The 25,303-nt window shown below is 42.3% G+C and overlaps 1 protein-coding gene across 1 annotated transcript in view; it reads right to left on the reverse strand.

The window, feature by feature from the left end:
- FLT3 (fms related receptor tyrosine kinase 3) overlaps window positions 1–25,303 on the reverse strand; it is a 78,360-nt gene that overhangs the window by 21,209 nt on the left and 31,848 nt on the right. The window contains exons 4-12 of the mRNA XM_053564048.1: window positions 22,869–22,984; window positions 17,215–17,344; window positions 14,802–14,929; window positions 14,352–14,491; window positions 14,101–14,254; window positions 12,921–13,089; window positions 2,134–2,237; window positions 1,050–1,161; window positions 353–531 (exon numbers count right to left, since the gene is read on the reverse strand). Of these exons, the coding sequence (XP_053420023.1) occupies window positions 353–531; window positions 1,050–1,161; window positions 2,134–2,237; window positions 12,921–13,089; window positions 14,101–14,254; window positions 14,352–14,491; window positions 14,802–14,929; window positions 17,215–17,344; window positions 22,869–22,984 (1,232 nt within the window). The remainder of the gene's footprint in view (window positions 1–352; window positions 532–1,049; window positions 1,162–2,133; window positions 2,238–12,920; window positions 13,090–14,100; window positions 14,255–14,351; window positions 14,492–14,801; window positions 14,930–17,214; window positions 17,345–22,868; window positions 22,985–25,303) is intronic.

Below are 25,303 nucleotides of genomic sequence, written 5' to 3' on the forward strand. Positions count from 1 at the left end.
ACCCAAACTTATAAAATAACAGGCTAAAGACCAGTAAAGGAGATTAAACAAAAGGGGAAATTATAGAGGATCCCAGATACTAACTCTGTTTTTCTAGAGTTGGGTCAAGATTTCTCATACCAGAAGTGTACAGTTTTCCACATCACCATAACTCGGGAAAGTAGAACTCTGCCCCCAACTGCAAAACAGTCTGTGGCAGTGGGGAGCCTCACCTGACCCCCCAAAGTCTTCTTTTCTCACACACTGAAGCTATACTTTCATGTAAAATTCCCCCAATAAAAGCCAGCGACAGGGACTAACTTCTTGTGGGGAATTCCAGGGGGGACAGTACAATGTCCACCACTGTACATACCTGGGGAGTTTAAAAGGATGGTTTCACAGGACGTGCCAACGGAATTGTACGCACAGCACTTGACGAGGAAGCCTCTCACAGCCTCACTCATGTTTAGAGTACTGCTGGACACCCACTGTCCAAACACTTTCCTGTTAGCTTTTCTATTCCAGACTCCTTCTGGGATTTCTTCGGTGCAGCTGAAAAGAAACGGCAGAGAAGTTAGACTGGCGGGGCTGCCATCACATCTCAAGTTAGGGTTTATGCAGTGAGTTCTAAAAGAGATTCATTTATTATATCTGAACAAAATCTATGACTGTTGAGAACTATGGTTGATTCAGAAGATAAACATCTTAAATATTTCATCCTACCTTCTTAAATATTATTCTCTAAAAAGAGTTTCATGGCTCAGCGCCTGCAGCACAGTGGTTACGGTGCTAGCCACATACACCGAGGGTGGCTGGTTTGAACCCAGCCTGAGCCAGCTAAACAACAATGACAACTGCAAAAAAATATTGCCAGGCATTGTGGCAGGTGCCTGTAGTCCCAGCTACTTGGGAGGCTGAGGCAAGAGAATTGCTTAAGCCCAAGAGTTGGAGGTTGCTGCGAGCTGTGATGCCACGGCACTCTACCAAGGGCGACATAGTGAGACTCTGTTTCAAAAAAAAAGGAGTTTCACATTCTTCCTTCCAACAAGAGATAGCAACATCATTATTACTTGAGAGACTTGTCCGAACACTTCCTCCAGGTCCAAGATGGTAATGGGTATCCATCCGAGGAACAAGATGCCTGGCTTGCTGATGCTTCTTCTACTAGCACTTGAGGTTTCCCTGCGGAGAAGGACATGTAAAATAAGCTCGTGGAGCGTGCGTCCCAGAAGGGTTACGAAGTTGGCTTCCGTCCAGGCTGCCCACTTACTCCACGGCAGTTCGTGCTTCTGGGAGGATGTCTCAATTGGGATACCTCCAGCGCTCTGGCTATTCCTTCTTTCCCCTTTGCCCTGTAACCTGCTGGACAGGCAGCCCTAACGCCTCTCCGCTGGTCTACGGCTAGGCTCCTCCTGGAGAGAGGTGAGGTGTAGATTTCTATCTACCCGCACACCTTAAAATATGACTCTTGGATTTAGGAGCAATAGCTGCGGGAAGTCCAAGGAAATGCATGCTCATCTTTTTTATGTACCAAAGAAATAAAAATTATTAAAACAAATAAATGGCAGGTACTATAGCTTTCATCCTTTCCTCAACGTGACCTTTCAAAGTATTAAAGTTAATAAAATAAAGCATATTCAGGGATGATATGGAATAGATCTTCTAGCTTCTATGGATAAACACAGAAAGAGGTACAAGACCAAAGGCAGCAGATACAAGAGTAAAGTTTCAGGACATTTCAGTGTACAAAAACAGTTCTGTAGGCTCGGTGCCCATAGCACAGTGGTTAGGGCACTGGCCCCAGACACTGGGCTGGCAGGTTCAAACCCAGCCCAGGCCTGCTAAACAACAAAGACAACTACAACAAAAAAATAGCTGGCTATTGTGGCGGGTGCCTGTAGTCCCAGCTATTTTGGAGGCTGAGGCAAGAGAATCGCTTAAGCCCAAGTGTTTGAGGTTGCCGTGAGCTGTGATGCTACAGCACTCTACTGAGGGCAACATAGTGAGACTCTGTCTCAAAACAAACAAACAAACAACAACAACAACAGTTCTGCAGCATCCCACCTAAGTCACCACTTACCTCTTTCTGGCTCAGATTAATAAGGAATCAAGGAGTTATAAGATCAAAATTAACTTCTTGGCAATTTAACTTACTTCTTATGTTCAATGTGAACATTTTGGTGAATTCAGCATCGTCATTTTCTGCGTGGAATATATATTCTCCTGGCTGGTGCTTATGGTTGCAAAATTTGGATATGCTGTTTGAAAAAGAATCAAAGACAGATTTAGCCTGATTCTTCCAGGAGATGCTACAACACATAATGGTGTGCATGGGAGGAGTCTTCCTTGAGTGCTCCCACTTGCTGAAGTTCACTAGACAAGGAAGAGTGTGAGTTCTAGATCCTTGCTATCTAACATGTGGTCCACAGACAGGCAGCATCAACATCAGTATCATCTGGAAACTCTGTTAGAAATGCAAAATTTCAGGCCCTGTTTCAAAGTCACTGACTCAGAATCTGCAATGTTGAGTGATTTCCAGAGCTGGGTGTGGTGCACACCTGTAGTCCCAGCTACTTGGGAGACTGAGGCAGGATGATTGCTTGACCCCATATCTGTGAATAGCAACTGCACTCCAACCTGGGCGACACAGTGACAGCCTGTTGCTGTTTACAAAAAAATTAAAAGACCAGGTTCAGTGGCTCAAGTTTATAATCTTAGCACTGTGGGAGGCTGAGTCAGGAAGATGGGAGGATGGCTTGAGGAGTTTGAGGCTGCAGTGAGCTAGGACGCCACCATTGCACTCTAGCCCAGGCAACAGCATGAGACCCAGTAAGAGCTAGGGCTGGCTGGGGATCCTCAGAGAGACAGGAAGTTCCTGCCCCTCCTATTCTATGCATTCTGGACAGCCTGACTTCCCGGAATATGGGAGAACCTCAGCAGGTGGAGGACCCGGTAGCTGTCCTGCTTACTGAAAGGAGAGCTCATGGATTTGGGCCAAGGCTGGACCTATGACCACCCCTTGACTTACACAGCAATTACCAATGATGACGGCTCAAATCCACTGCGTTTATAGAGACACCTTTGCGTGGGCTCAGCAGGCTGCAGTACCTACTTGGAGTACTCACCTATCACTCAGTGTTTTGATACAGATAACTCAATATTGGGGATAACTCACTATGTCTATTGAATATGGCAGTGAGAAGCTGGATAGTGAAGGAGAGTTAAGAGGGCAAGGAGCTGTCAAATGTGCCTTTGTGTACTCACTAAAGACCAGCAGAGGATCAAAGAAGGCAGAGGGGTCCATGTAGACATTAAAAGCTCAGGGGCTTTCTAGAAGAAGCAGACCTCGATTTTCCTGGATGAGTTGGCTTTAATGAGAGAATAAAAGGAAAAACCTCTCAGGAGGAGGCCAAGCTGTGACTGAGGCAGGACCTGGGAATTCGTGGAGCCACGGTGTGGGTGCAGTGAGGCCTCTCACTAGAGGTGCAGGTGTGTGCAGGGATGCAGGAGAAAAGAGGGCAGATTAGGGCAGGTAGGGGGGAGATGGGTACAGTGGGGCCAACAAATTAGGAACTTGGGAAACAAGCCCAAATAATTAGGCATGAGGAGAAAAACAGGAAGATGGTGCTGTGGAGTCCTAAGCAGGGGAGGAGAGTCAGGAGCAAGATTTTAGATTCACCTGATGGCAAAGGAAAGTCTGGAAGTGGTTGTTGTAGCAAGCCAGGAATTTTCATTCATTCAACTGGCACTGGTAGACCCTATTTGCTAGAGCGATCGAGGATTTAATGGCAAATTTGAAAAATCAGGTCTCTGGTCTCACAAAATTTACAGTTTGGTGGTGAAGGCAGACAAATAATTAAGCAGTTGCAGTAGAGTGTGGGAAATCCTACAATAGAAGAAGAAAAAGTTCAAATTTGGGCTTTCAGAGCATGCCAATAGGAGTGTCGTCCGAGGAAGGGAAAACAGGAAAGGAGAAGAAAGAGCGAACCCAAAAGGCACCAGTAAAAAAGAAATAGCAGGGGCTGAACTGGAAGACAAAGGGGAAACAGAACCCCAATGTCTCTCAAGACTCAAAACTCTGGATGGTTGCAGTTTTTAAGCCCATGTCTGTGCCCTTAACTATTGGGCCAAAGGTAATTCTGACTGTGTGTAGTGATGAAAGAATTGTTTTCTCAGTCCCATCAAAAGTTTCAGGCAGTTAAAAGCTGAGCATTTAATAAGTTTTTTATTTGCTTTGTTAACAAAAAGGCTGAAGATGGGGAATTTCTCATCCTGACCTACTTTTGGACAGGGAGGAAATAGCTGGAAATAACAGAAAGATTGTGGGAAAGCCTGATTACGACCCTGGGGAAGGGAAGAGGGGAAGAGCTCCATGTGCATTCTGAACTTTAGGAAAGCAGTGTGCAAGTAGTTCAAGAGAAGAAAGATGTGAGCCTCAAAAAGGCCAACTGCGATTCTCTCTAGACAAGGTCCAAAGACCTAAAAAGAAAGAGAAAAGGTAATAAAGGAAGCAAGAGTGGCCAGCCAGGGACTTAATAGAAAATAATAGTCAATAGAGTAGAAAAATATGGCTGTTTATCATCATGAACAACCAATATGGCTGTTTATCATCATGAAGAAAAAAACAAAACGTTCTGTACACTTATTCCCTCTTCAGCCTTTTGTGCTGTCTTAACAGAGTGAGGTTTGCCACAGTTTAGACAAGATAGTGCCTGAAATACTTTCACTCTTTGAAACAATCTCCAGGTAGGAAACTGGTCACATAAATTGTGGGAACACAAAATCAAATATCCAGGTTGCTTAAAACTGCTTTTTCTTAGGTTTATGACAGTTAACTCTAGCAACAACATGACCAACCACCTCTGACCCTCTGAGAATTCCAAGGGGACTAACCAATTAAGTGACCAGGAGAGTCAAATCTCCCTCTTTCCCTTAGGTCTTTTCTTTTGTTTTTCTTTTCTCCTCCCTCCCTCCCTCCTTTTCTCTTTCTTCCTCCCCTCCCTCCCTCCCTCTCTCTCTCTCTCTTTTCCCCTTCCCTTCCCTTCTCTTCTCCTCCCCTCCCTTTCTTCCTTCCTCTCTCTCTCTCTCTCACTCCCCACACCCCTCAATAGTCTCACTCTGTTGCCCAGGCTAGAGTGCTATGGTGTGACAACTCACAGCAACCTGAAACTCTTGGGTTCAAGTGATCCTCCTGCCTCAGCCTCCCAAGTAGTTGGGACTACAGGCACTCGCTGCCAAACCTGGTTAATTTTTTTTATTTTTGATAGAGATGGGGGTCTCACAATTGCTCAGGCTGGTCTCAACCCCCTGAGCTCAAGGGATCCTCCTGCCTCGGCTTCCCAGGATGCTAGGATTACAGGTGTGAGCCACCGCCACACTCAGCCTCCTTAGAGTTTTTCTAAACAGGGCCATGAGATAGGACATTTGAGTTTATAGTGAAATTATATCTTGGTGATTATGGAAAGGGTTTTCTCCTCTGCAATTAAAACAAGTCACTTGTATTTTCCATTTAGCACCTGAAGAGGGGAGGGTTGAGAAAGGACAGGCTCTTTCCAGTGGCTCAGGAAATAATTTTACTACAAAGAATCCTTCATGCCCTTCACCCAGATACTGTGCCCTGGAGGCACATTTACCTGTATAACTTTGACTCAATCTGTACAAAAACAAATGATGTAAACAAAACCTGTGTACCCACTAACATTCTGAAATAAAAAATAAATGCAACAACAACAAAAAGAATAAGAATCCTTTATGCAAACAGCAAGGGACTATTGAAGCCAAATCAGAAAACAGAGAATAATAAAGCCCATATCTGGGAAGCTGAGAGCTTCTGAAACTAGGCAACAAAGGGCCGAAAAGACTGAAGGTAGCTTTGCACAGCACTGAGGGCCAGTGACCCGGAAGCTCTGAGCTCCTATCTCCCTCAGCCTGCGGAGTCGGTAGGGCCAGTGAACACAGTCCAGCTGAAGTTGAACCTGATCCATCCTGAGTTCAAAAAGATTGTCAAGGGGAGGGAAGGTGTACTGACGATTTTGTATTTCTCTACATAATACCGGGCTCATTTTTATTTGACTTCAGGAATAAGCCTGGGGGTGTACAACCATTAAATACTGAATAGCAAAGCATGGCACATCTCATGAGAGTCCAAAACACTTTAATTTTTAAGTAACCAACAGACACGTATATATTTCCATTTTCTTATATACTGGGTCTGAGAACCTCACACTTTCGAAATGAGTTGGTATCAAGAGGAAATATAATGAAATGTTTAAAAATTAAAAACAGAGACGTTGGAGCTAACTGCTTTTGCTAGAATCATGATTCTGCAGTTTGTCTGGTGGTGTGAACTTGGGCAAGTCACTTAACATCTGTTTTCCTCAGTTTCTTTGTAAAAAGAAGATAATACGATAATAATATCTATCTTATACAGCTCTTAGAGAAATTTTCAAAATGAAAAGCACCACTTACAGTGGGGCCTAGCACATAATAAACAAAAAAATGTGTTAAATTATCATTATTATGAGGCTTATTGAGTCCAGTAATCATTTCAAAATGAAAAAGAAATTTAGGAGCTGGATGAGGTGGCTCACGCCTGTAATCCTAGCACTCTGGGAGGCTGAGACAAAAGATTGGTTGAGGGCAAGAGTTCAAGACTAGCCTGAGCAAAATTGAGGCCCCTGTCTTTACTAAAAATCGAAAAATTAGCTGGGCATGGTGGCATGCATGTCTAATCCCAGCTACTTGGGAGGCTGAGACAGGAGGATCACCTGAACGTGGGAGTTTGAGTTTGCTGTGAGCTAGGCTGACACCACAGCATTCTAGCCCAGGGGACAGAAAGAGACTGCCTCAAAAAAAAAAAGACTAAAAAAAATTTTAGATCTGGCTCAGCACCTGTAGCTCAGCAGCTAGGGTGCCAGCCACATACACCGGAGCTGGTGGGTTCAAATCCGGCCCGGGCCTGTCAAACATCAATGACAACAACAACCAAAAAATAGCCAGGTGTTGTGGTGGGCACCTGTAGTCCCAGCTACATGGGAGGCTGAGGCAAGAGAATCACTTAAGCCCAAAAGTTGGAGTTGCTGCGAGCTATGACGCCATGGCATTCTACCAAGGGTAACAAAGTGGAATCTGTCTCCAAAAAAAAACTCTTTTAGAAGCTTTACTTTGGGGTACACAGTAAGTGGGAAAATCACATCAAAATAAAAAGAGCAACAGCTCATACTAGTCCCAGCTGCACAGGAGGCCCAGGCAGGAGGATCACTTGAGGCTGTGGTGACTATGCCCATGCCTGAGGAGCTGCTGCACTCCAGCCCAGGAACAGAGTGAGACTCTGTCTCTAAAAATAAAATAAAATATCAAAAATTTGTTTTAACAGAAAGATGAAAGAAAAAATCCCTAAAATCAATAGTTAAAATAAAAATGTGTAAAAAGTTAAAATAAAAATGTATAAAAGTAGAATACGAATACCATGCAGTCACTAAAAACAATAACATAGATATAACGATACACTTACGGAAGAGATACTCATGATAAAGTGGAAAATCAGATTACAGATGGCATAGTTATTTCACATTCATACAAAGATCTTTATTTTATGTACCTTTCAGAGTGGTCACATAGAAAAAGTCTGAAATGTGACTTCCAGAGGTGGAATTACAGGTGTTCTTTTTTTAAAAGGCAATTTCAGAAAGCAGGAGTGAATGAAGGGTATGGACTTTCCCCTCAGTTTCCATAGTTCATAAAATAGGATTTTGAGAATTGAATGAAATAATCCGGCTGGGTGCAGCGCTCACACATACAGTCCCAGCTACTGGGAAGGCGGAGGCAGGACCCAAATGTCTTTTCTCTCCTCGAGGTTAGAAGTTTGAGACCAAACTGAGGAAGCAGGAGACTCCATGTCTCCTAAAAATAGCAAAGCAATTAGCCCAGCATAGTGGCCTGTGCCTGCAGTCCCAGCTACTCAGGAGGCTGAGGCGGAAGGACAGCTGGAACCCAGAAGTTTGAGGCTGCTGTGAGCCAGGCTGACACCAGGGCAGTTTCTAACCTGGGACAAAGAAAGTCTAGCCAGGGACATAGTGAGACTCTGTCTCAAAAAAAGAAAAATCCATATAAAGGCTTGTGCACATCATGTGGCAATAGTAAGAGCTCAAAGGATCTCTTATTCTCGGGTGAGTGGCTTCCTATGATGGGGCTGATACTGACGCAGGGCAGGTGGCGTCTGGGCCTGCGCAGCCCCAGCTGAGGGGAGGACCTGCTGCCTTCTGTGTCTCTGCCCCAGGATGTTGGGTGGCAGAGTGCAGAGGAGTCAGCGGGTGGGAGGGTAGGCAGAGGGGCTGCAGGAGGCTCCAGTAGCTGTGGGGACCAGACAACTGCTGGGGAGACACCTCCAGGTGGCCAGCTCCGGGAGCGCCGTAGTGTCTCCACCCTGGCCTCTGTCTCCCTCACCTCTGCACCTCTGCATTTGTGACTGAACAGGGAACCACCCATTTCCCAGGCCTGGGCACCGGCTGACATTTTACCCATTCATTTGTTGGAATATATGCGTGTGTGTGTGTGTGTGCGCATGTATGTATATATATTTTAGAGACAGAGTTTCACTCTGTCACCCTACATAGAGTGCATGGCATCACAGCTCACAGCAACCTCCAACTCCTGGGCTTAGGCGATTCTCCTGCCTCAGCCTCCCAGTAGCTGGGACTACAAGCGCCTGCCACAACGCCCGGCTATTTTTACAGTCTGGCCAGGTCCGGGTTTGAACCCGCCACCCCGGGTAAATGGGGCCAGTGCCCCACTCACTGAGCCACAGGCACTGCCTTTGTCAGGCTATATATATACACCCCTGGACAAAGGACCCAGGGGGAGATTTTTTCTGACTTGAGTTTTTCCGTCTGCCTGCTTTTCTCTCTGGTGCTTTTTCTGTAAAATAAATCCGGTCTTACCACTGATCTATGGTCTGTGGATTCATTCTTTGAATCCCCGAGACCAAGAACCTACTAAAGAAGAAATTCCAGTAACAATACCATATGATATCAGCCTATGACATCATATGACTCCTATGAGTGGGGTCTTTGGCAGAACAGGAGCCAGGGCCACCACCACCAATAGCAGAAGTGAACAGGACCTCTTGGCATTTCCCTAGACCCAAACGTCTTTTCTCTCCTTTCTGTCTACACTCTCGGCTCTTCTCCTTCAAAAAAGAAGTTCCTTGCAGGGGCTCACTCAGCTTCTACCAGGACACTCACTGTCCCTGCAAGCTGGCTTTTCTGTATGTCAGTTCTTCTGAGCAAGACCCTAGTTCATGCCGAATCAGCAACCACCACATGGCTGTTAACCCAGTGAGTGGTTAGTGCCTGTCACCAGCAAGAATTTAGGTTTGTAGAGATGGAAGATTAAATATTTCAGGGAAAAGAAAACATAAGGAGAAGGCAAGGCAAAGGAGAGTCTTTCAGTAGAGATCACTAAAAAATTAAAACAGTCGAATACAGTTTTTTACCATGAAACATGGAAAAAGTAAGGTAGATTTAGTGTTTGCAATAGAGCCCTAGAGACAGATTATGCAAATTAACAGGTGAAATATCCTGGAAACATTTATGAGGACCAGGATACTAGGACGGCTGAAAAGTTATAATTTAATAAAATACAAACACCTAAAAGCAAGTCCTAATAAACTTTGGTGTAATATTTGAGGAAGTAAATTGGAGAAATGAAGCTGTGAAGGTGGGAGAGAGTTCTGGCAGATACACCATGACCACACCAAAGCTTTTTCAGGAGTAATGTTATTACAGAGGACTTTTGGTTACAAATGAAAAAACAAAACCCAAAAATGTTGTGTCACTTTGCATGTACAATCTTGCAACATGATTGAAATACTGTACTTCATGAAATAAATTCAGTTCAATTAAATCGTCAGATGTAGGTGGGAAGGATGCTCACTGCACTGTTCTTTTAGCTTATTAGTAAATCTGAAACTTTTTATAATAAAAAGTTGAAAAGAACTCAGATTATAATTTAGTCTGCCACCCCCCAGCTCAATTAAGAGGCGTTCAAATTTTTCATTGTTTGATTTTTTTGTTCAATATTTTGACCATCTTTTTCCCAAAGGAGTCTCCATCTTTCCTTTACCTTGTATATTCAAGGGACACATAACATCTAGTACATCATTAGCACCAACAAAGACTGTAGCTCTTCAAAACTTTTAAATACAGTAAGCCCTGAGTGTTGGGCGTTACAGTAAGTGCCATGTGCTTTTTCTTTGTAGTGCAAAAGAATGCTACTGATTCACCTTTGACCTGCTTTCCAAGGGTGGTGATAAATTCATTCATTAAACACACATTTACTGAACAAGGCATTTTACAAAGATAGAGAAGTGGAAGAGCACCTATCTTTACAGAGCTTATAAACGCACTGGTGAGCTACAGAATACAAAAAGGTAACTATATTACCAGATGATTATAAAAGAGGGACATACAAAACACAATAGGGGGAAGATCTCCCCTGATTCACTCATTTGGCTACCTCTCTAGTTTAACAACTTGGGGTCAGGGGTGCAGATTATGGCCATGGAATGAAATTAACGAGCCCACTGGATTGGCCCATGACCCATATATCAGAGACATGGTCTTCTAATCAATGAGTCTATAAAATCTCAAAAGGTTAGGCCAGATGTCACCAGCACAGTAGCAATTCATTACCTTACTCACTCTTACAGTCCATCATAGCATCAAACCCACCAAGGGGGTGTTAAAGTAATGCTTACTGAAGTAAATTAAATTGATCCTTTCTCTCTTTGACTCAGGCTCAGAAGAGATTTCCTGCCATGCTAAGAGCTTATCTAATACCAGGACAAAATATAAAGAAGAGAGGAAACAGTGACACCCTTATTTCCTTTTAAGCACAGGCCAATCAATTCAGGGTAGAGAAGGGCTGACTTCCTGACCTACTTTTAGAAGTTTGGCAGTTCTGAGTAAGAGCTCACGACTAAGGGGTGATCCCTCTAAGGCAGTGGTTCTCAACCAGGGGTGATATTTCTCACTAGGGGACACTCTTGGCAGTATTTGGAGATATTTTTGTTGTCACACTGGGAAAAGAAGGACGTGCTACCGGCATCCAGTGGGAAGAGCCAGAGGCCGGGGATGCTGGTGGACATCCAGCATGCGGAGGGCAGTGCTCCACAGCAAGGAGGTGTCCAGCCCATGATGTCAGCAGTGCTGCTGTGAGAAGCCCTCACTCGGAAGTGTGTATCAGTCAGCACCCAGGCCAAAGGCTGCATCCTTAATTAACTGAACAATGAATACTCCGGGAAGGGTGTGTGGGCTCACTCTGTAACCCCAGCACTTTGGGAGGATGAGTCAGGAGAATTGCTTGAATCCAGGAGTTTGAGGTTGCATTGAGCTATGATGACACCCCTGGACTCTAGCCCAGGCAACACCAGAATGACACCCTGTCTCAAAAAAATGTTTTGAACATTAGGGTGCAGAGGGACTCTTTAAAAATGTAAATGAAGGGTCAGCGCCTGTGGCTCAAAGGAGTAGGGCACTGGCCCCATATGCCGGAGGTGGAGGATTCAAGCCCAGCCCCGGCCAAAAACTGCAAAAAAAAAAAAAAGTAAACGAAGACCAGTTACAAATTACTTTGGGGTGTGAAAAGCAACACAATAACCACCAGGCAAACAGTTTGCAGAATCGAGGTGAAAAGAAATTAACTCTTACCCTTCATCTAGCACTATTCAGAAAAATACATTATTATGCAAACCACAAATGCAAGCCTCCTATGTTGTTTTTAAATTCCCAATTAGCTATACAAAGAAATAAAAAGAAACAAGTGAAGTTAAGCTTACTAATAGATTTAATTTAACTCAATATATCCAAACACTACGGGTTTTTTTTTTCCTGCACCTGTCCTTTGAGTTTATATTAAAATGATAATATCTTCGAGTTGGGCACAGAAGCTTATACTTTACAGAAAGCCAAGGAGAGAGGCGAGAGGATCACTTGAGTCCAGCTGTTTGGACTCACCCTGGGCAACACTGAGAGACTCTGTCTCTACCAATTTTTTTTTAAAAATTAGCTGGGCATGGTGGCACATGCCTATGGTCCCTAGTACTGGGGAGGCTGAGGCCAGAGGATTGTTTGAGCTGAGGAGCACCAGGCCGCAGTGAACTGTGATCGCCCTACTGCACTTCACTGTGGGTGACAGAAGGAGACTGTCTCTTGAAAAGAAAAATACAGAATCTGGGCATTTTGCCCCAATTTTTATTCTGCATGTCTGAAATGGGAGTTAGGAATGCATATGTTTAACAATTGCCAAGACAATTCTTACGTAGTTGATTTATGAGTCACATGCTGAAAAACAATGATTCAGTGTCTTGTTTGAGAGATAACACCTGTGTCTTAGTGGCTCACAGTTTAGCCTGAAACCATGTCACTACATAGGATTAGTTTAAATAGGTAAGAGGTGTCTTTTGTTTTCCAAAGAAGGAATAAAGAATTCCTCCTATAAGAGAATGTTAATAGCTGTACAAACCCCCAGGAAAACAAAATTTTCCTTACCACTTACTACTGAGCTATTTCTGCATTTGTGTTTTAAAAACTCAAATCAATATACCTATAGGTAATGTTTTCCTGTTTTTAAAAAGTTTTACTTCCTCAATCAGCTGCAAATGTGCTAAGGGAGACTCAGTGCACCATACTCTTAAACAGGAAGCAACTATCTTGTGACTCAGAAAATGCCACAGAACCGTACATACTCCAACGGATCAGACTCTTTTTTTCTGCCCTGGACTCCTCGCATCTGCCGCTTGCTTTCCCATCTTCCATTTCAACTCACTAATAAACTCCTAATGAGTGAATTCACATCTGTAAGTTTAAAACTGCTCTTCTCGAGGGCAACAAGGAAGGAGGGTTGTGCTAAAAATGAAGCCTTAGGGCTCTTTCTGGCCTCACCTGTATCCATCATCAAGACCACTTTGTTCACAAGGAAATGATTTTTGAGAGAAAGTCCACGTGCATCTGATTTGTGGATATGCTTTAAACCTGACAGAAAAACAAAACTCTTCATATTGGTCAATTTCATAATCTTCACTTGCATCGGTAGCATTTATAAATCCCTTTTCTGTAAGAAAAAATGTATTTATAAGTTAGATAATGAGATTCATGTGGAAATATATTGAGAAAGATAAAATAAACTTTTATTCATCAGTTTCATACATGAGAAGTCAGGTGTTAACACACTACAACATGGTCAGACTTGCTAGCCTGAGAGAAAATACAGGAGTCTCTGCCTTGTGCTAAGCCTGAGCTCATAATCTTTTAGAGTCAAGATTCCTTTAAGCACGGGATATATATATAAAGGATGGGACATAAATAATTGACTATCTTTGCAGAGAAATGTATAAATAAGGCTATAGATTTTGCAGACAATTTCAAGAGGCTAAAGGGCCCCCCCATTCTCACTCTGGGTCCCCTGGCTGAGTTTGAAAGCCCCTGCTCTCAGCCAGCCCAACTCTCTCTGTGACAGGTCCCACGTGAAATAGTCTCAAGGCACAAATGGAAGAGCAACCTGGCTAGCAATATTCACAAGGTTTCTTTACGGCACTCTTATCAGTTTGTTAAGAGAATCACTACATTGCATTTCTCAGCATCTTCATTACGGTTAAAGGCTGCACGCTAATCTGAGATTACTTAAACATGGTTATTTTCAAACTCGACGCAGCTCAACCTCATTTCAGTGCATCCGAGGGCTTGTATAGTTCTCTCTGCTATGGTCCCTGCCCTTGTAGTCAGTTGGTTCTTAGAACAGATATTAAGTGCCTATTTTGCGTCAGGCTGTGTGCCAGGTTCCGGCACTAATAAAGACGGAGGGGTTGTCCCTGTTCTTGAGAAATTTATAGGCTATTGGAGGACAAAGGCAAATAAAAAGATGGTCACATTACAGTGTGCTAAGTGCAAAGGCAGTGGCCTGGTTCAACTGGAGAAGGGAGTGGGCAGTTTATCTTTTATCTGTTTCTTTTTCGGCTTTTTGATAGCAACATTAAATCGAAATCAGCATTGTACTACGTACCTCTCATTCCACCCTAGAGCAACTAAAAACAGGAAGAAAGATTGCGTGCGCAACCTGTCTTACCTACGATGGTAACCAAAGCTGACTGACTGGGATGCTTGGAAGAGGAACAAGTGTAATACCCAGTGTCGTTTCTTCCCACTGATGATACAAAGGCGAACAGAATCCGTATCATAGTTCTGTTTGTTGAATAGGTACTCATCTCAAAGTAGCTGCCCTAGGTTTTAATAAAACAGAGTTTGAATTTAATATTTGCAGCCCGCGCTGTCAGTTCGTGGTTTCTGCAACTCCAGAATACAAACTTGTCCTCTTACCTCATTGAGGGCTTTGTTTTCTAACTCCCAGATGAGCCCAAATCCGTGGTTCACATGGACAGCTTTACATCTTATCCACAAAGGTTCCCCCACTTTAAGAAATAATTGTGGCAGTGTAGTCCGAGGGGTTTGATTTAGATCTAGAAGATGAAAAAATCACGAGTAAGAAGAAAAGTTATTTTTCTTCATCACACAATGTATCCCGAACATTCTGAGGAACACAGATGTTTAGCATCACCGCAAAGGATACTAACCACATTAGTAAAACAATCTTTCAGAGAGTGACTCCTCTTTCAGGAAGAATCAGCATTTATAGAATCCATGATATTACATTTTAAATGAGTAAAAGGAACTATAGATTTCTGAAGCTGATCACGTATGCAGTTACTGTTAACCCCCACTAGTTTCTAGAGGATGGTAACAAAAGCACGTCGTATTTTATAATGTTACCTATTGTGAACAGCTTGGTACATTCCCTGCCCAGTTCATTTCTTGCACAGCACCTTATGTCTGTTCCAAATAATTCATGAAGTACCTTTTCCTCCTTTTTCACAACAGCTGAGCTTTCTTCTTTACAGCTGCAATTAGAAAATAAATGCCATTTGGCCAAACAAGTTTTAAAATGACAAATGAATGTCCAAGGGAAGAACAAAGTTAAAAGTTCTACAGCCAGTTTGGAAGGAACAAATAAAAGAGCAAGTCAAGAGGTAAACAAGCCCAAATCTCTGGTTTCAGTGAAGGCTGGTAAGGGAACTAGTTAGTTCTCATCTAAGTAGAATAACACCATGAAAATGACATCATAAAACATTTTGAAAATTTTCCCCTTTGGTGACCTCTTTTTGTTGTTGTTGTTAAAAGACAGGGAAAGAAAGAAAGAATTGACAATGGGTGGCGCCTGTGGCTCAGTGAGTAGGGCGCCGGCCCCATATGCCGAGGGTGGTGGGTTCAAGCCCAGCCCCGGCCAAACTGCAACAAAAAAATAGCCGGGCATTGTGGCGGGCGCCTGTAGTCCCAGCTGCTTGGGAGGCTGAGGCAGGAGAATCGCGTAAGCCCAAGAGCTAGAGGTTGCTGTGAGCCGTGTGACGCCACAGCACTCTACCAAGGGCAGTAAAGTGAGACTCTGTCTCTACAAAAAAAAAAAAAAAGAAAGAAAGAATTGACAAAGAAGACAGAAAAAAAGAGAAGAGAGAGGAGAAAAAGCGTGATTGGGGCTTTAATGCAAACAAGGTAGGTATCTTTTTCTTTACAGCATAGAAGTGTACCTTCAGTGAGGGGGAGAGGCTAGCTGTCCCAAAGGTCACCAGGGAGTTCCCATGGCAAACCAAGAGGAAAAGCCAAGCCGTTGCTCTCAAGGGAAGTTGGCCAAGACCCTCTCAATATTCACTGGAGCAACTAGAAAATGGACTTTGCTTCCTAAGGAGAGTTTCCCTGGCCATTCCCTTTCTCAAAGCAGATTATGGTTCTGGAATTTTCGTGGCGTCGCTCTTCTCTTTATTATAAAATCAGTCAAGTGTATTCTTTTTCTTTGTTTATGTGTCTTTCCTGGAGTTATTTTTTTTTTTCTTACTACGAGACAACAATAATTAGGTTCACTGTAGAAATTTTGGAAAATACAGAAAAACCCAACGAAAATAATTTTCAATTATACATATTCTTAACACCCTGAGATAACAACAGTTATTATTTTGGTGTATATCTTTCCAATTTTTTCCCAAGTACACAGTACAGATATATCTATAATCTCTTTTTCTCTTTCTAAAATTTGAGATCCATTCATATAATTTGGTAACCTGATATTTTTACTTTTTCTCCTATTTAGTACCATTTTCCTTTCCTTTTCTCTCTTTTTTTCTTTCTTTCTTTTTTTTTTTTAGACATCGTATCACTCTGTTGCTCACGCAGTGATTGCAGCTTCAAACTCTTGGGTTGAAGGTATCCTCCCACCTAAGCCTCCAGAATAGGAAGGAATACAGGAGTGCCCAACCATGCCTGGAAACCATTAAGATGTTTTTTTGTAGAAAGAAGGTCTCATTAAGTTGCCAGAGTTGGTCTTGAATTCTGGGGCTCAAGTGATCTTCCTTCAGCCTCCCAGAGTGCTGGAATCACAAGCATGAGCTACCACATCTAGCCCACTTTCCAATAAAAGTTGTTGGACACATTTAGTTAGTTCCAACTGCTAACTTCTTACTTTGTGGAACTTAGCGATGGCACATATGAAAAATAAAAGTAAACCTTTTCTACCATACTTATTATCTGCCAGGCACTGTTCTATCTGCTTTACATATATCAGTCCATTTATTCATCACAACAGTCCTACAAGGTAAGCCCTTCTTACCATTCTCATTCTTCTAATGAGGCACAGAGAAGTCAAGTAACTTTTCCAAGGTCACACAGCTGGTTAGCACACCAGGGCTCAAACCCAGGCTCTCTGGCCTCAGATTCTCTAATTAATTAATCATATATTACTTTTCCAGAACAAACAGAATAGTCCCAAATTCAACAGTTAGTCACAGAAAATTTCTAATTACCCTTTCAAAACAGTATCTTTCTTTTTTCCCCAGCCAGGTTTTCAGGGTGCAAATAATCCTATAATTTAAAAGGTCTTTTAGTTGTGTAGTAAATAAACATGCAGGGAGGACTCTGCAGTTGATTTGAGGAGTCCCAAAATGACCCTTACTAAAAAATCCCTCCATCTCTCTCTCTCTGGAAAGCCCATACTAGATATTCTTTAAGTTTAAAAAGCTCAAGTTTCCTGTTTAAGTGGGACTAAATTCAATTTTATAGACAGTCTGATGTCAACAACATTAGGGGAAAAAACAGAAAGAAATAATAATAACATCATTTATCTTGATACATGTCCTACCTTTCACCCTGTGAATTGCAAAACACCCATTCCACAACAGGCTCTGGGACACTCTCGGATATGCAGACCAGGGCATCCTGATTTTCCATTTTTCTAAAGTAAGGTCTTCTTAATGTGTAAAGCACTGTATCTAAAGCATCACAAATTATTAACATTTTAATATTTTGAAAATAATTCCCTTAGAAGCCCCCTCAAAAAAAACAAAAAAACAAATCCACATCATTAAGAAAAGCAGTGCTTTCTGCCCCCACACCATGATGTTGAATATTAAAGTCAACTCTGGCTGCTCCATTAACTTTCACATTTATCTTCTTGGTCAATTTCTTTGGGTATTTCACAAACTCACGGATAACTAAAGTAAGTGGAGTGAACCCATGTAAAAAATACAAATACGGATATGCGTAAGGAAAAGGAAACTAGCAAAAACCTACAGCTCAAAACCGTCATTAAACTTACACACAATACTCATGACAAAATTTTACAAAATATTTACCACGTATTTCTGTTCATGTTGACATTTAAAAATAAAAGACATCAAATATAATAGAACATAAAACATAATATGCGTTTGTTGACTTTTCCATGTATGGTGATCTTTGGGACACCCTGTAGTTTAAAATTCAATTTTCTTCCCATAATTTAATCTGGGGTTAGGCAGAACTATACTAAGATTTACAAATTCAGAAATTAGTAGGATGGAGTTAGGCTTAGAGCAAAGTTTAGAGGTTAGTTGAGCCTCCATTCATGTAGGAGACACACGCTCCCCACTTTCCACTCCCACCCGTGCATAATATATAAGCTTTCTACTTTTGCTTGGACTTCTCTGGGGACTCGAGGGCGCTACACCCCAAGACAGATCATTCCAATTTTTTGACAAACATTTTTTTTTTTTTTTTCAGACAGAGTCTCACTCTGTTCCCCAGGCTAGAGTGCCATAGCATTAGCCTACCTCATAGCAACCTCAAACTCCTGGGCTCAATCGATTCTCCTGCCTCAGCCTCCCAAGCAGCTGGGACCACAGGTGCCCACTACAATGCCCAGCTAGTTTTTTTCTTTTTCTTTTTCCTACTATTAATAGAGATAGTGTCTCTCTTTCTCAGGCTGGTCTCCAACTCCGGGCTCAAGGGATCCTCCCACCTCACCCTCCCAGAGTGCTATGATTACAGGTGGGACAAATTTTTTTAAAAAAGAAGTTAGTTTACCTGTACTGAATTCTAATCTCTCTCCTTTTAAATAAAGTTCCCCTATATTGGATTCCAATCTCTCTCCTCATAACAAATTTTGTTTAAAAATATTATGTATTGGGTGGCGCCTGTGGCTCAAGGAGTAGGGCTCTGGCCCCATACACCAGGGATGGCAGGTTCATACCCCACCCTGGCCAAAAAAAAAAGAAAAAGAAAAAAATATTATGTAATTGTTTGATACACACATATATGAAAGAATATATGCAGAGTAAATTTTAAAGTATAATAACAACTTAGTGGGCCTGTTATCCAACTTAATAACTCAAATATTGATAAATATATATATATATATATATATATATATTTTTTTTTTTTTTTTTTGAGAATAGGTCTTACTATGTTGACCAGGCTGGAGCACAGTAGCTCTTCACAGATACGATCACAGCTCACTACAGCCTCAAACTCCTAATCTCAAGAGATCTTCCAGCCTCAGCCTTTTGAGTGGTTGGGACTATAGGCACCTGCCACTGCACCCAGCTAATAAATACATCTTAAATTACTTTTGTTGCTGGATGTGGTGGCTCATGCCTATAATCCTAGGGAGGCTGAGGTGGGAGAATTGCTTTAGCTCAGGAGTTTGAGACCAGCCTGTGCAAGAGTGAGAGCCCTCCTCTACTAAAAATAGAAATACTAGCAGGGTGTGGTGGCAGGTGTGTGTAGTCCCAGGTACTGGGGAGGCTGAGACAAGAGGATTGCTCAGTCCCAAGAGCTGGAGGTAGCTGTGAGCTATGATGACACCATGGCACTCTACCCAGGGCAACAGAGTAAGACTCTGTCTCAAAACAAACAAACAAAAAAAACCCACCAAACACTTGTGCTTTTTCCATCTCTCAACCTCTAGTAACCCCTATCCTGAATTCTGTGTGTATTATTCTTGCATGCCTCAAAATAGTTACCACATACATATATGTACCTAAAAAACATTGATTTATTTTGTTCTTGAGCTTCAAAATACATTCAATATGTAACTTCTACAACTTTATTTCTTTCGGACTATACTTAGGAGTGGATCTGCCGGTTTACATGGCATGGGCATGTTCAGCTTTACATGTAACGGCATTTTGTTTCACAGAGGTTATACTAATTTACATTCATACAGCAGCCAACATGTAGGAGAGCACCTATTATTACTCTATATATTTAGCAAAGATTTCTAAATTTTCAACATTCTAGTAGGTATAAAATGGTACCTCATCATGGTCTTAATTTGATTTCTCAATTATTGGTTTAACATGTGTCAAAATGATTAATTAGATGCCATTGGACTGAGATAGCTCCAGTGCCTTGGGCGCCTACATAAGCAAACCCCAACCCAACTCAATGTAAATGGTAAAATGAAATAATCACTCAGAAACTGCCAGCTCACCTCTAATCAGGGACTTTCTACTTTAACCAATCAGATTTTCTTTGTCTTGCTTCCGTGAACAGCTTATAAAAATTATCCCCCTCAAATCTCCTCGGTGGAGCCTGACCTGCTTGCCATCTGGCACTGCTCAATTCATGAACCACTGTCATCTCAAATAGACTCTTAAATCTTAATGTGTCCAAATTATCTTTTAACACATATTTATTGATCATTTAGGTTTCATGTTCTGAAAATGAAATGCCCACCCATGTCTCGTATTCGTATTTTTATTTTGTTATGCTTTTTTTTTTTTTGCAACAGAGTCTCACTATGTTGCCCTCGGTAGAGTGCTGTAGCATCACAACTCACACCAACCTCAAACTCTTGGGCTTAAGCGATTCTCTTGCCTCAGCCTCCCAAGTAGCTAGAACTACAGGTGCCCCACAACAACGCCCAGCTATTTTTGTTGTGGTGGTGGTGGTTGTCATTGTTGGTTAGCTGGCCCGGGCTGGGTTCGAACCCTCCAGCCTCAGTGCATGTGGCTGACGCCGTAACCACTGAACTACAGGGGCTGAGCCTGCTTTGTTTTTCTTATTGATTTATAGAAGCTCTTCTATATTATGACTATTAATCCTTTCTTGACTGTGTACTGCAGGTGTCTTTTTCCATCTTGTCACTTTATGATGAATTTTACTTTTTCTCTGTGTAATTTCTACCCATTGATTCTAATTCTATGCTCTGGAGCAATTTGTTTTAAAAAATCTAGCTTTGGTTCTGTGTGAAAACCCTTCGTGTATTTAAAATCAGAAACCAAAGTCAAGAGAAATATTACTATCCACACGTATTTTAGTCAGTCCAAGTTTCCCAACTGAAATCCCAGAAGAACTTCTCTACAAAACATTGCAATCAATCTTCTCCCCTCAAAATATTTTCTTCTCTATGCTAAACAGTCCCAATTCCTTCAGCTGTTTCTAATTTAAGGAATTCCAAGTTCTTCACTATCCTGGTTGCTCTATTTTGCCAGTGTTCATCAGAAAAAAAAACAAAACAAAACTGTAATACTAAAAATAATAATCTTCTATTAATTTCCTTCATGTCAACATTACATTTTCAAGAATACTGTCAAAGTTCAAATTTACATTTTTAACAACCATGCCAAACCATTGGTTAATGCTGAGCTTGTGATTGACCCAACCCTTTCCTCTTTTTCATGGTGACTGTTGCCAAGTCTCTCCCACCTATTTTTTGGAGACTCACTGCCTAGCAGAATGTTAAACACCTGTTACAATTTACTAGAATGATTGTTGCTAAGTTTTGCCATATACATGTCAAGTTAAAGAAGATACCCTAAATACAAGACAGACACAACAGATGCCCGCTTATCTTGCACAACTATATAAACTTGTCAAAAAAGAGAGAGAAGGAAAGACAGGGGCTGGGGGGACAAGAGGGAGAAAACAAGAAAGGTCTCATCCTCCTATCCTGGGGAGCACACATGTACCGTCCCACGGAGCAGGTGAAGAAGCACTGGGAAGGGGACAGGGAACAAGAATAAAATCAAAGCGCAGCAAAGGGTTAGCTCTTGATTTCTGTACTCTTAGGGCTCTGGACCAATCAATTTCAGGGTAATTAAAGGGCTTTCTGGAACACATCTTGACAAGTTTTGACTTTACCTGATTTTTATTTGACGAGCTGACTTCTGAACCTAATAACCAACCCTGAAACCTAGTAAGACAACACTGCTGGGAAGGCTCTCTTCTGTTAGCCGCTTTTATGGCCATGCACTCTCACACAAGACCCGGTGTGTAGTGCGGTGCTGCCCTCACAGGGGCCTCTGGCTGTGTCCGTCGCCACACCTCTCAGAGCGTCTGCTTTCTCATCTGTGTCAATGCAGGATCTTAGCATGTGAGGTGACACTTGCAGAACTTCTCTAGCAAAGGGTAGTTGTGGGAACTCTTGACCCACGGCACTCTGTGGGCTGGACACACATACTTTGTACATCTGAGTCACAGACAAGGAACAGGGGAGCCTGGCAAGTTGTACTAATACATGGCCAGGGAACCTAATTTAAAGTGATATTAACTCAGAGTTTTTGGAGCACTTCAGTGGCCCCCAAAGACATGAGGACCTAAGCGAACGCAGCCTTGCTCACTCCTTATCAGTCACGGAAGGTGAAGCAGCACACTCGGTGTGCACAGGTCTGTGCCGGGTAGAGACAGAGCAAGAAGAGACCAGAAAGCACTTGCAGGTGGCGACAGAGCCAGCTGCACAGCTGCCTCTCCTGGCTAGAACGCTTGGATCGTCCCTCGCCATTGCGTACGGTCTGACCTTTGTCTAGACCTGCACTGCCCAGTACCGCAGCCACTAGCTGCATGGAGCTGTTTAAATTTAAATTTTAGTTAATTAAATAAAATTAAAACTTTAGGTTCTTCAGTCACCCTGGACACATTTCAGGTATTCAACAGCCCCATGCAGCCAGTGGTTACTATATTGAACAAGGCAAAAAAAGAACATTTTTATCCTCTCTGAAAATTCTATTGAATCATGCTGAGGCTTTATTATCCCATGGGTATATATTTGTATTCCCATTCTCCAGATAAGGATGTTGAGGCTCAGAGACATTAATAGTTTCATACTAATGGAGGAGGTCAGGGATACAGTGAAAACAGTCTCTGACCCCTCCCATTGGTATGAACTGTTAAGTGACCACCAAAGATGGGAGCGTGGAAGCAGAATTAGAACTCAGGTCTTCTGACTCTAAGCTCCAAATGTCTTTCATTTCTTCTCTGACAGCCACCTGTTATGGAAGAACGAGGCACCTGAAAAGAGAATGTCCCAGCTTCTTTAACAGCACTCACATTCTGAAAGCCCACGGGACACATCAGATTCTCAGTTCTCTGTAAGTTACATGGCAACTTGGTGGGAATTTAACCCATTTAGCTGCGTATTGAGGGAAACATGAGCGTTGTGTCTGGAGGAGCTGGTCAGAGCTCCTGGGCTCTAGACCCCTCCTTGGGAACACTGTGCTCTTCCAGGCTGGAATACTAGTAGCAGGCTGGACTTACTTCTTATACTCACTGTAAACAAGATTGTGTAATTGGTAGCTTCGCTCTGAATAAAAAGTAGGTATTCTCCAGCTTGGGTTTCTGTCATTTTCAAAATGACCATAGAAACAACTCCTCTGCAAAACAAGAAAGAGAACTGGTCATTCTGGAAAATGCGTGAAACTCAAAACAAAATTTCATACTGACTAAGAAGGCGGTTCCGTGGCTCCCACATTCCCTGAGCGGTGTGGAGGGCACAGCCTCTGCCGTGTGCGAGGCTCCCCTGAGCATGGCGAGTTGTGCTTGGACTCTGAACCAATGCTGCTCTTGAGAGCGAGTGAGCTCCATTCCTGCACCATCACCTCGTGTTTTCTGAGCTTCTAGGAAGAACGGTCCCCAGCAAAAACGCACTCCCATTCCATTCAGTGACAAGGCCCCCTCTGTGATCATACGTGCCCAGCCTCAGCTTCCCATTTGCAGGACTGAGATGACTGTACGAGTGAAATATACTGAGATGTAAAATGTCAGCAAAATAACTTGTGCATCTGTCTCACTCAATGAAAACAGTTGAGCAAAATCAGACATAAGGGATTTTCCTACGAAGTATTATTATCATTGAACAGAATATCAGTGTCAGTGCTTTTAACTTCTCAGATAACTGGTAAACATAAATTTGGCTGGGGGGGTCCTTCCCTTCCAAGAGATAACTGTGAAATGTATTTGAAGCTACCCACTGTTTTTGTTTTGTTTTTTGAGACAGAGACTCACGCTGTCATCCTGGGTAGATGGTAGTGGTGTTCTCCTAGCTTACTATAATCTGAAACTCCTGGGCTCAAACAAGCCTCCTACCTCAGTCTCCTGAGTAACTAGAACTACAGGTGCACACCCCCATGCCAGGCTGATTTTTCTATTTTTAGTAGAGACAGAGTCTCAGGCTGGTCTCAAACTTCTGAGCTCAAACAATCCACCAATTTTGGCCTCCCAGAGTGATAGTACCACGGGTGTGAGCCACCACCCCCAACCGATGCTACCCACTTTAATTAAAGCTTAAAGTACTCTTAGCAGTTTGTAGAGTGATGTTGGCTTTCAATGCACACTTTCTGACTTTTAGACCTTTAACTGCTCAAAGTGCAGCCTTTCTCCAACGGTGTTAGCATCAGCTGGGAGTTGACGAAGATACAGAATCTTGGGCCCCACTCAGACCTGATACATCAGAATTTGCATTTTAACAAGATCCTCAGGCGATCCAAAAGCATGTTCTATTTGAAAAGCCCTATTTTAGAACATCAAGCAACTTTAAGAATGCATGTGCTTGCATTCATAAAGACTGCAAATTAGTAGGATGCATAGTAAAGTATGTATTTGACTTGATTCTGCAGATTTATTTTGGTGATGTGCTTTCTTTCTCTGAACTATTCATTCTCCTGGTATCATTTGTGAACTCTTGAAAGCTCAGGTGTTCAACCTTTCTGCCTGTGAGCCAGAGTCCAGATACAAATTTCAATAACTCTGTGAAAAAGTCACTCCAAATGTTTTGGTACTAAGTTAATTAATCCATATAAGAACCATAATGTTGGCTAAGAAACCGGGTATGGGGTGAAGAAATCCTCACTTTTCTATTTTTATCTCAATTTGGTGAAAACTGCTATGGCATACAATTTGAATACAATTAACAGAACATTTCTTTAAGTCAAAATTTCTTCACAGAAGAGTGCTTGGGTTCAATCTCAAGTTATAAGCAACCAAAGACCAGAAGTGAGTAATAAAGGAAAATCAGTGTGTCCCAAGATTTAGAAGTGAACTTCAGAATTATACCCACCATTCTGAAAATCACTCAAGAGTTTATTTGACCTTAAAGAACAAATACAAATAACCACCACAAGTCAATCACAAAGATGTTCTCCAATACCTCTGTCAAGGGGCAGGGTACCACTTTCGGGCCATTAGGGTACCATTTATTGCATTGTTCCTGGAAAGACATGCCGTCTCTACAGGTAGGCGCTAAAGAACATCACCAAAAATTAAAAAGAAAGGTGGCCTTAGAACTATTAAGTGGATATTTTTTTCCTCAGAGATGGGAATCTCACTATGTTGCCCAGGCCAGTGTCAAATCCTGGGCTCAAGTGATCCCCCCACCTCAGCCTCCTGAGTAGCTGCGATTACAGGCATGCACCACCACACCCCACCTAAAGTGGGCATTTAAATGGCCTGTGTCCTTGCTCTGTCTGGTTTCGGCAAGAAGACAAGGACGACAGATGGCAGCAATCAGCATAGAGTCAGAGTCTGCTGGGTACCCACATATCTTGGCTAAGATATTTTTCTGGATAATGAAACCAGTGTTTCTTACAGAAACATCAATGTCTTACTAAAATATTTTGTAGACATCAAATAACATTGTAATCTTCCTTATTGTATTGCAAAACAAGATAGATGAAATCGAATGTTCTTTCTCCAAG

The sequence above is a fragment of the Nycticebus coucang genome, chromosome 15, assembly GCF_027406575.1.
Source record: "Nycticebus coucang isolate mNycCou1 chromosome 15, mNycCou1.pri, whole genome shotgun sequence".
Lineage (NCBI taxonomy): Eukaryota > Metazoa > Chordata > Mammalia > Primates > Lorisidae > Nycticebus > Nycticebus coucang.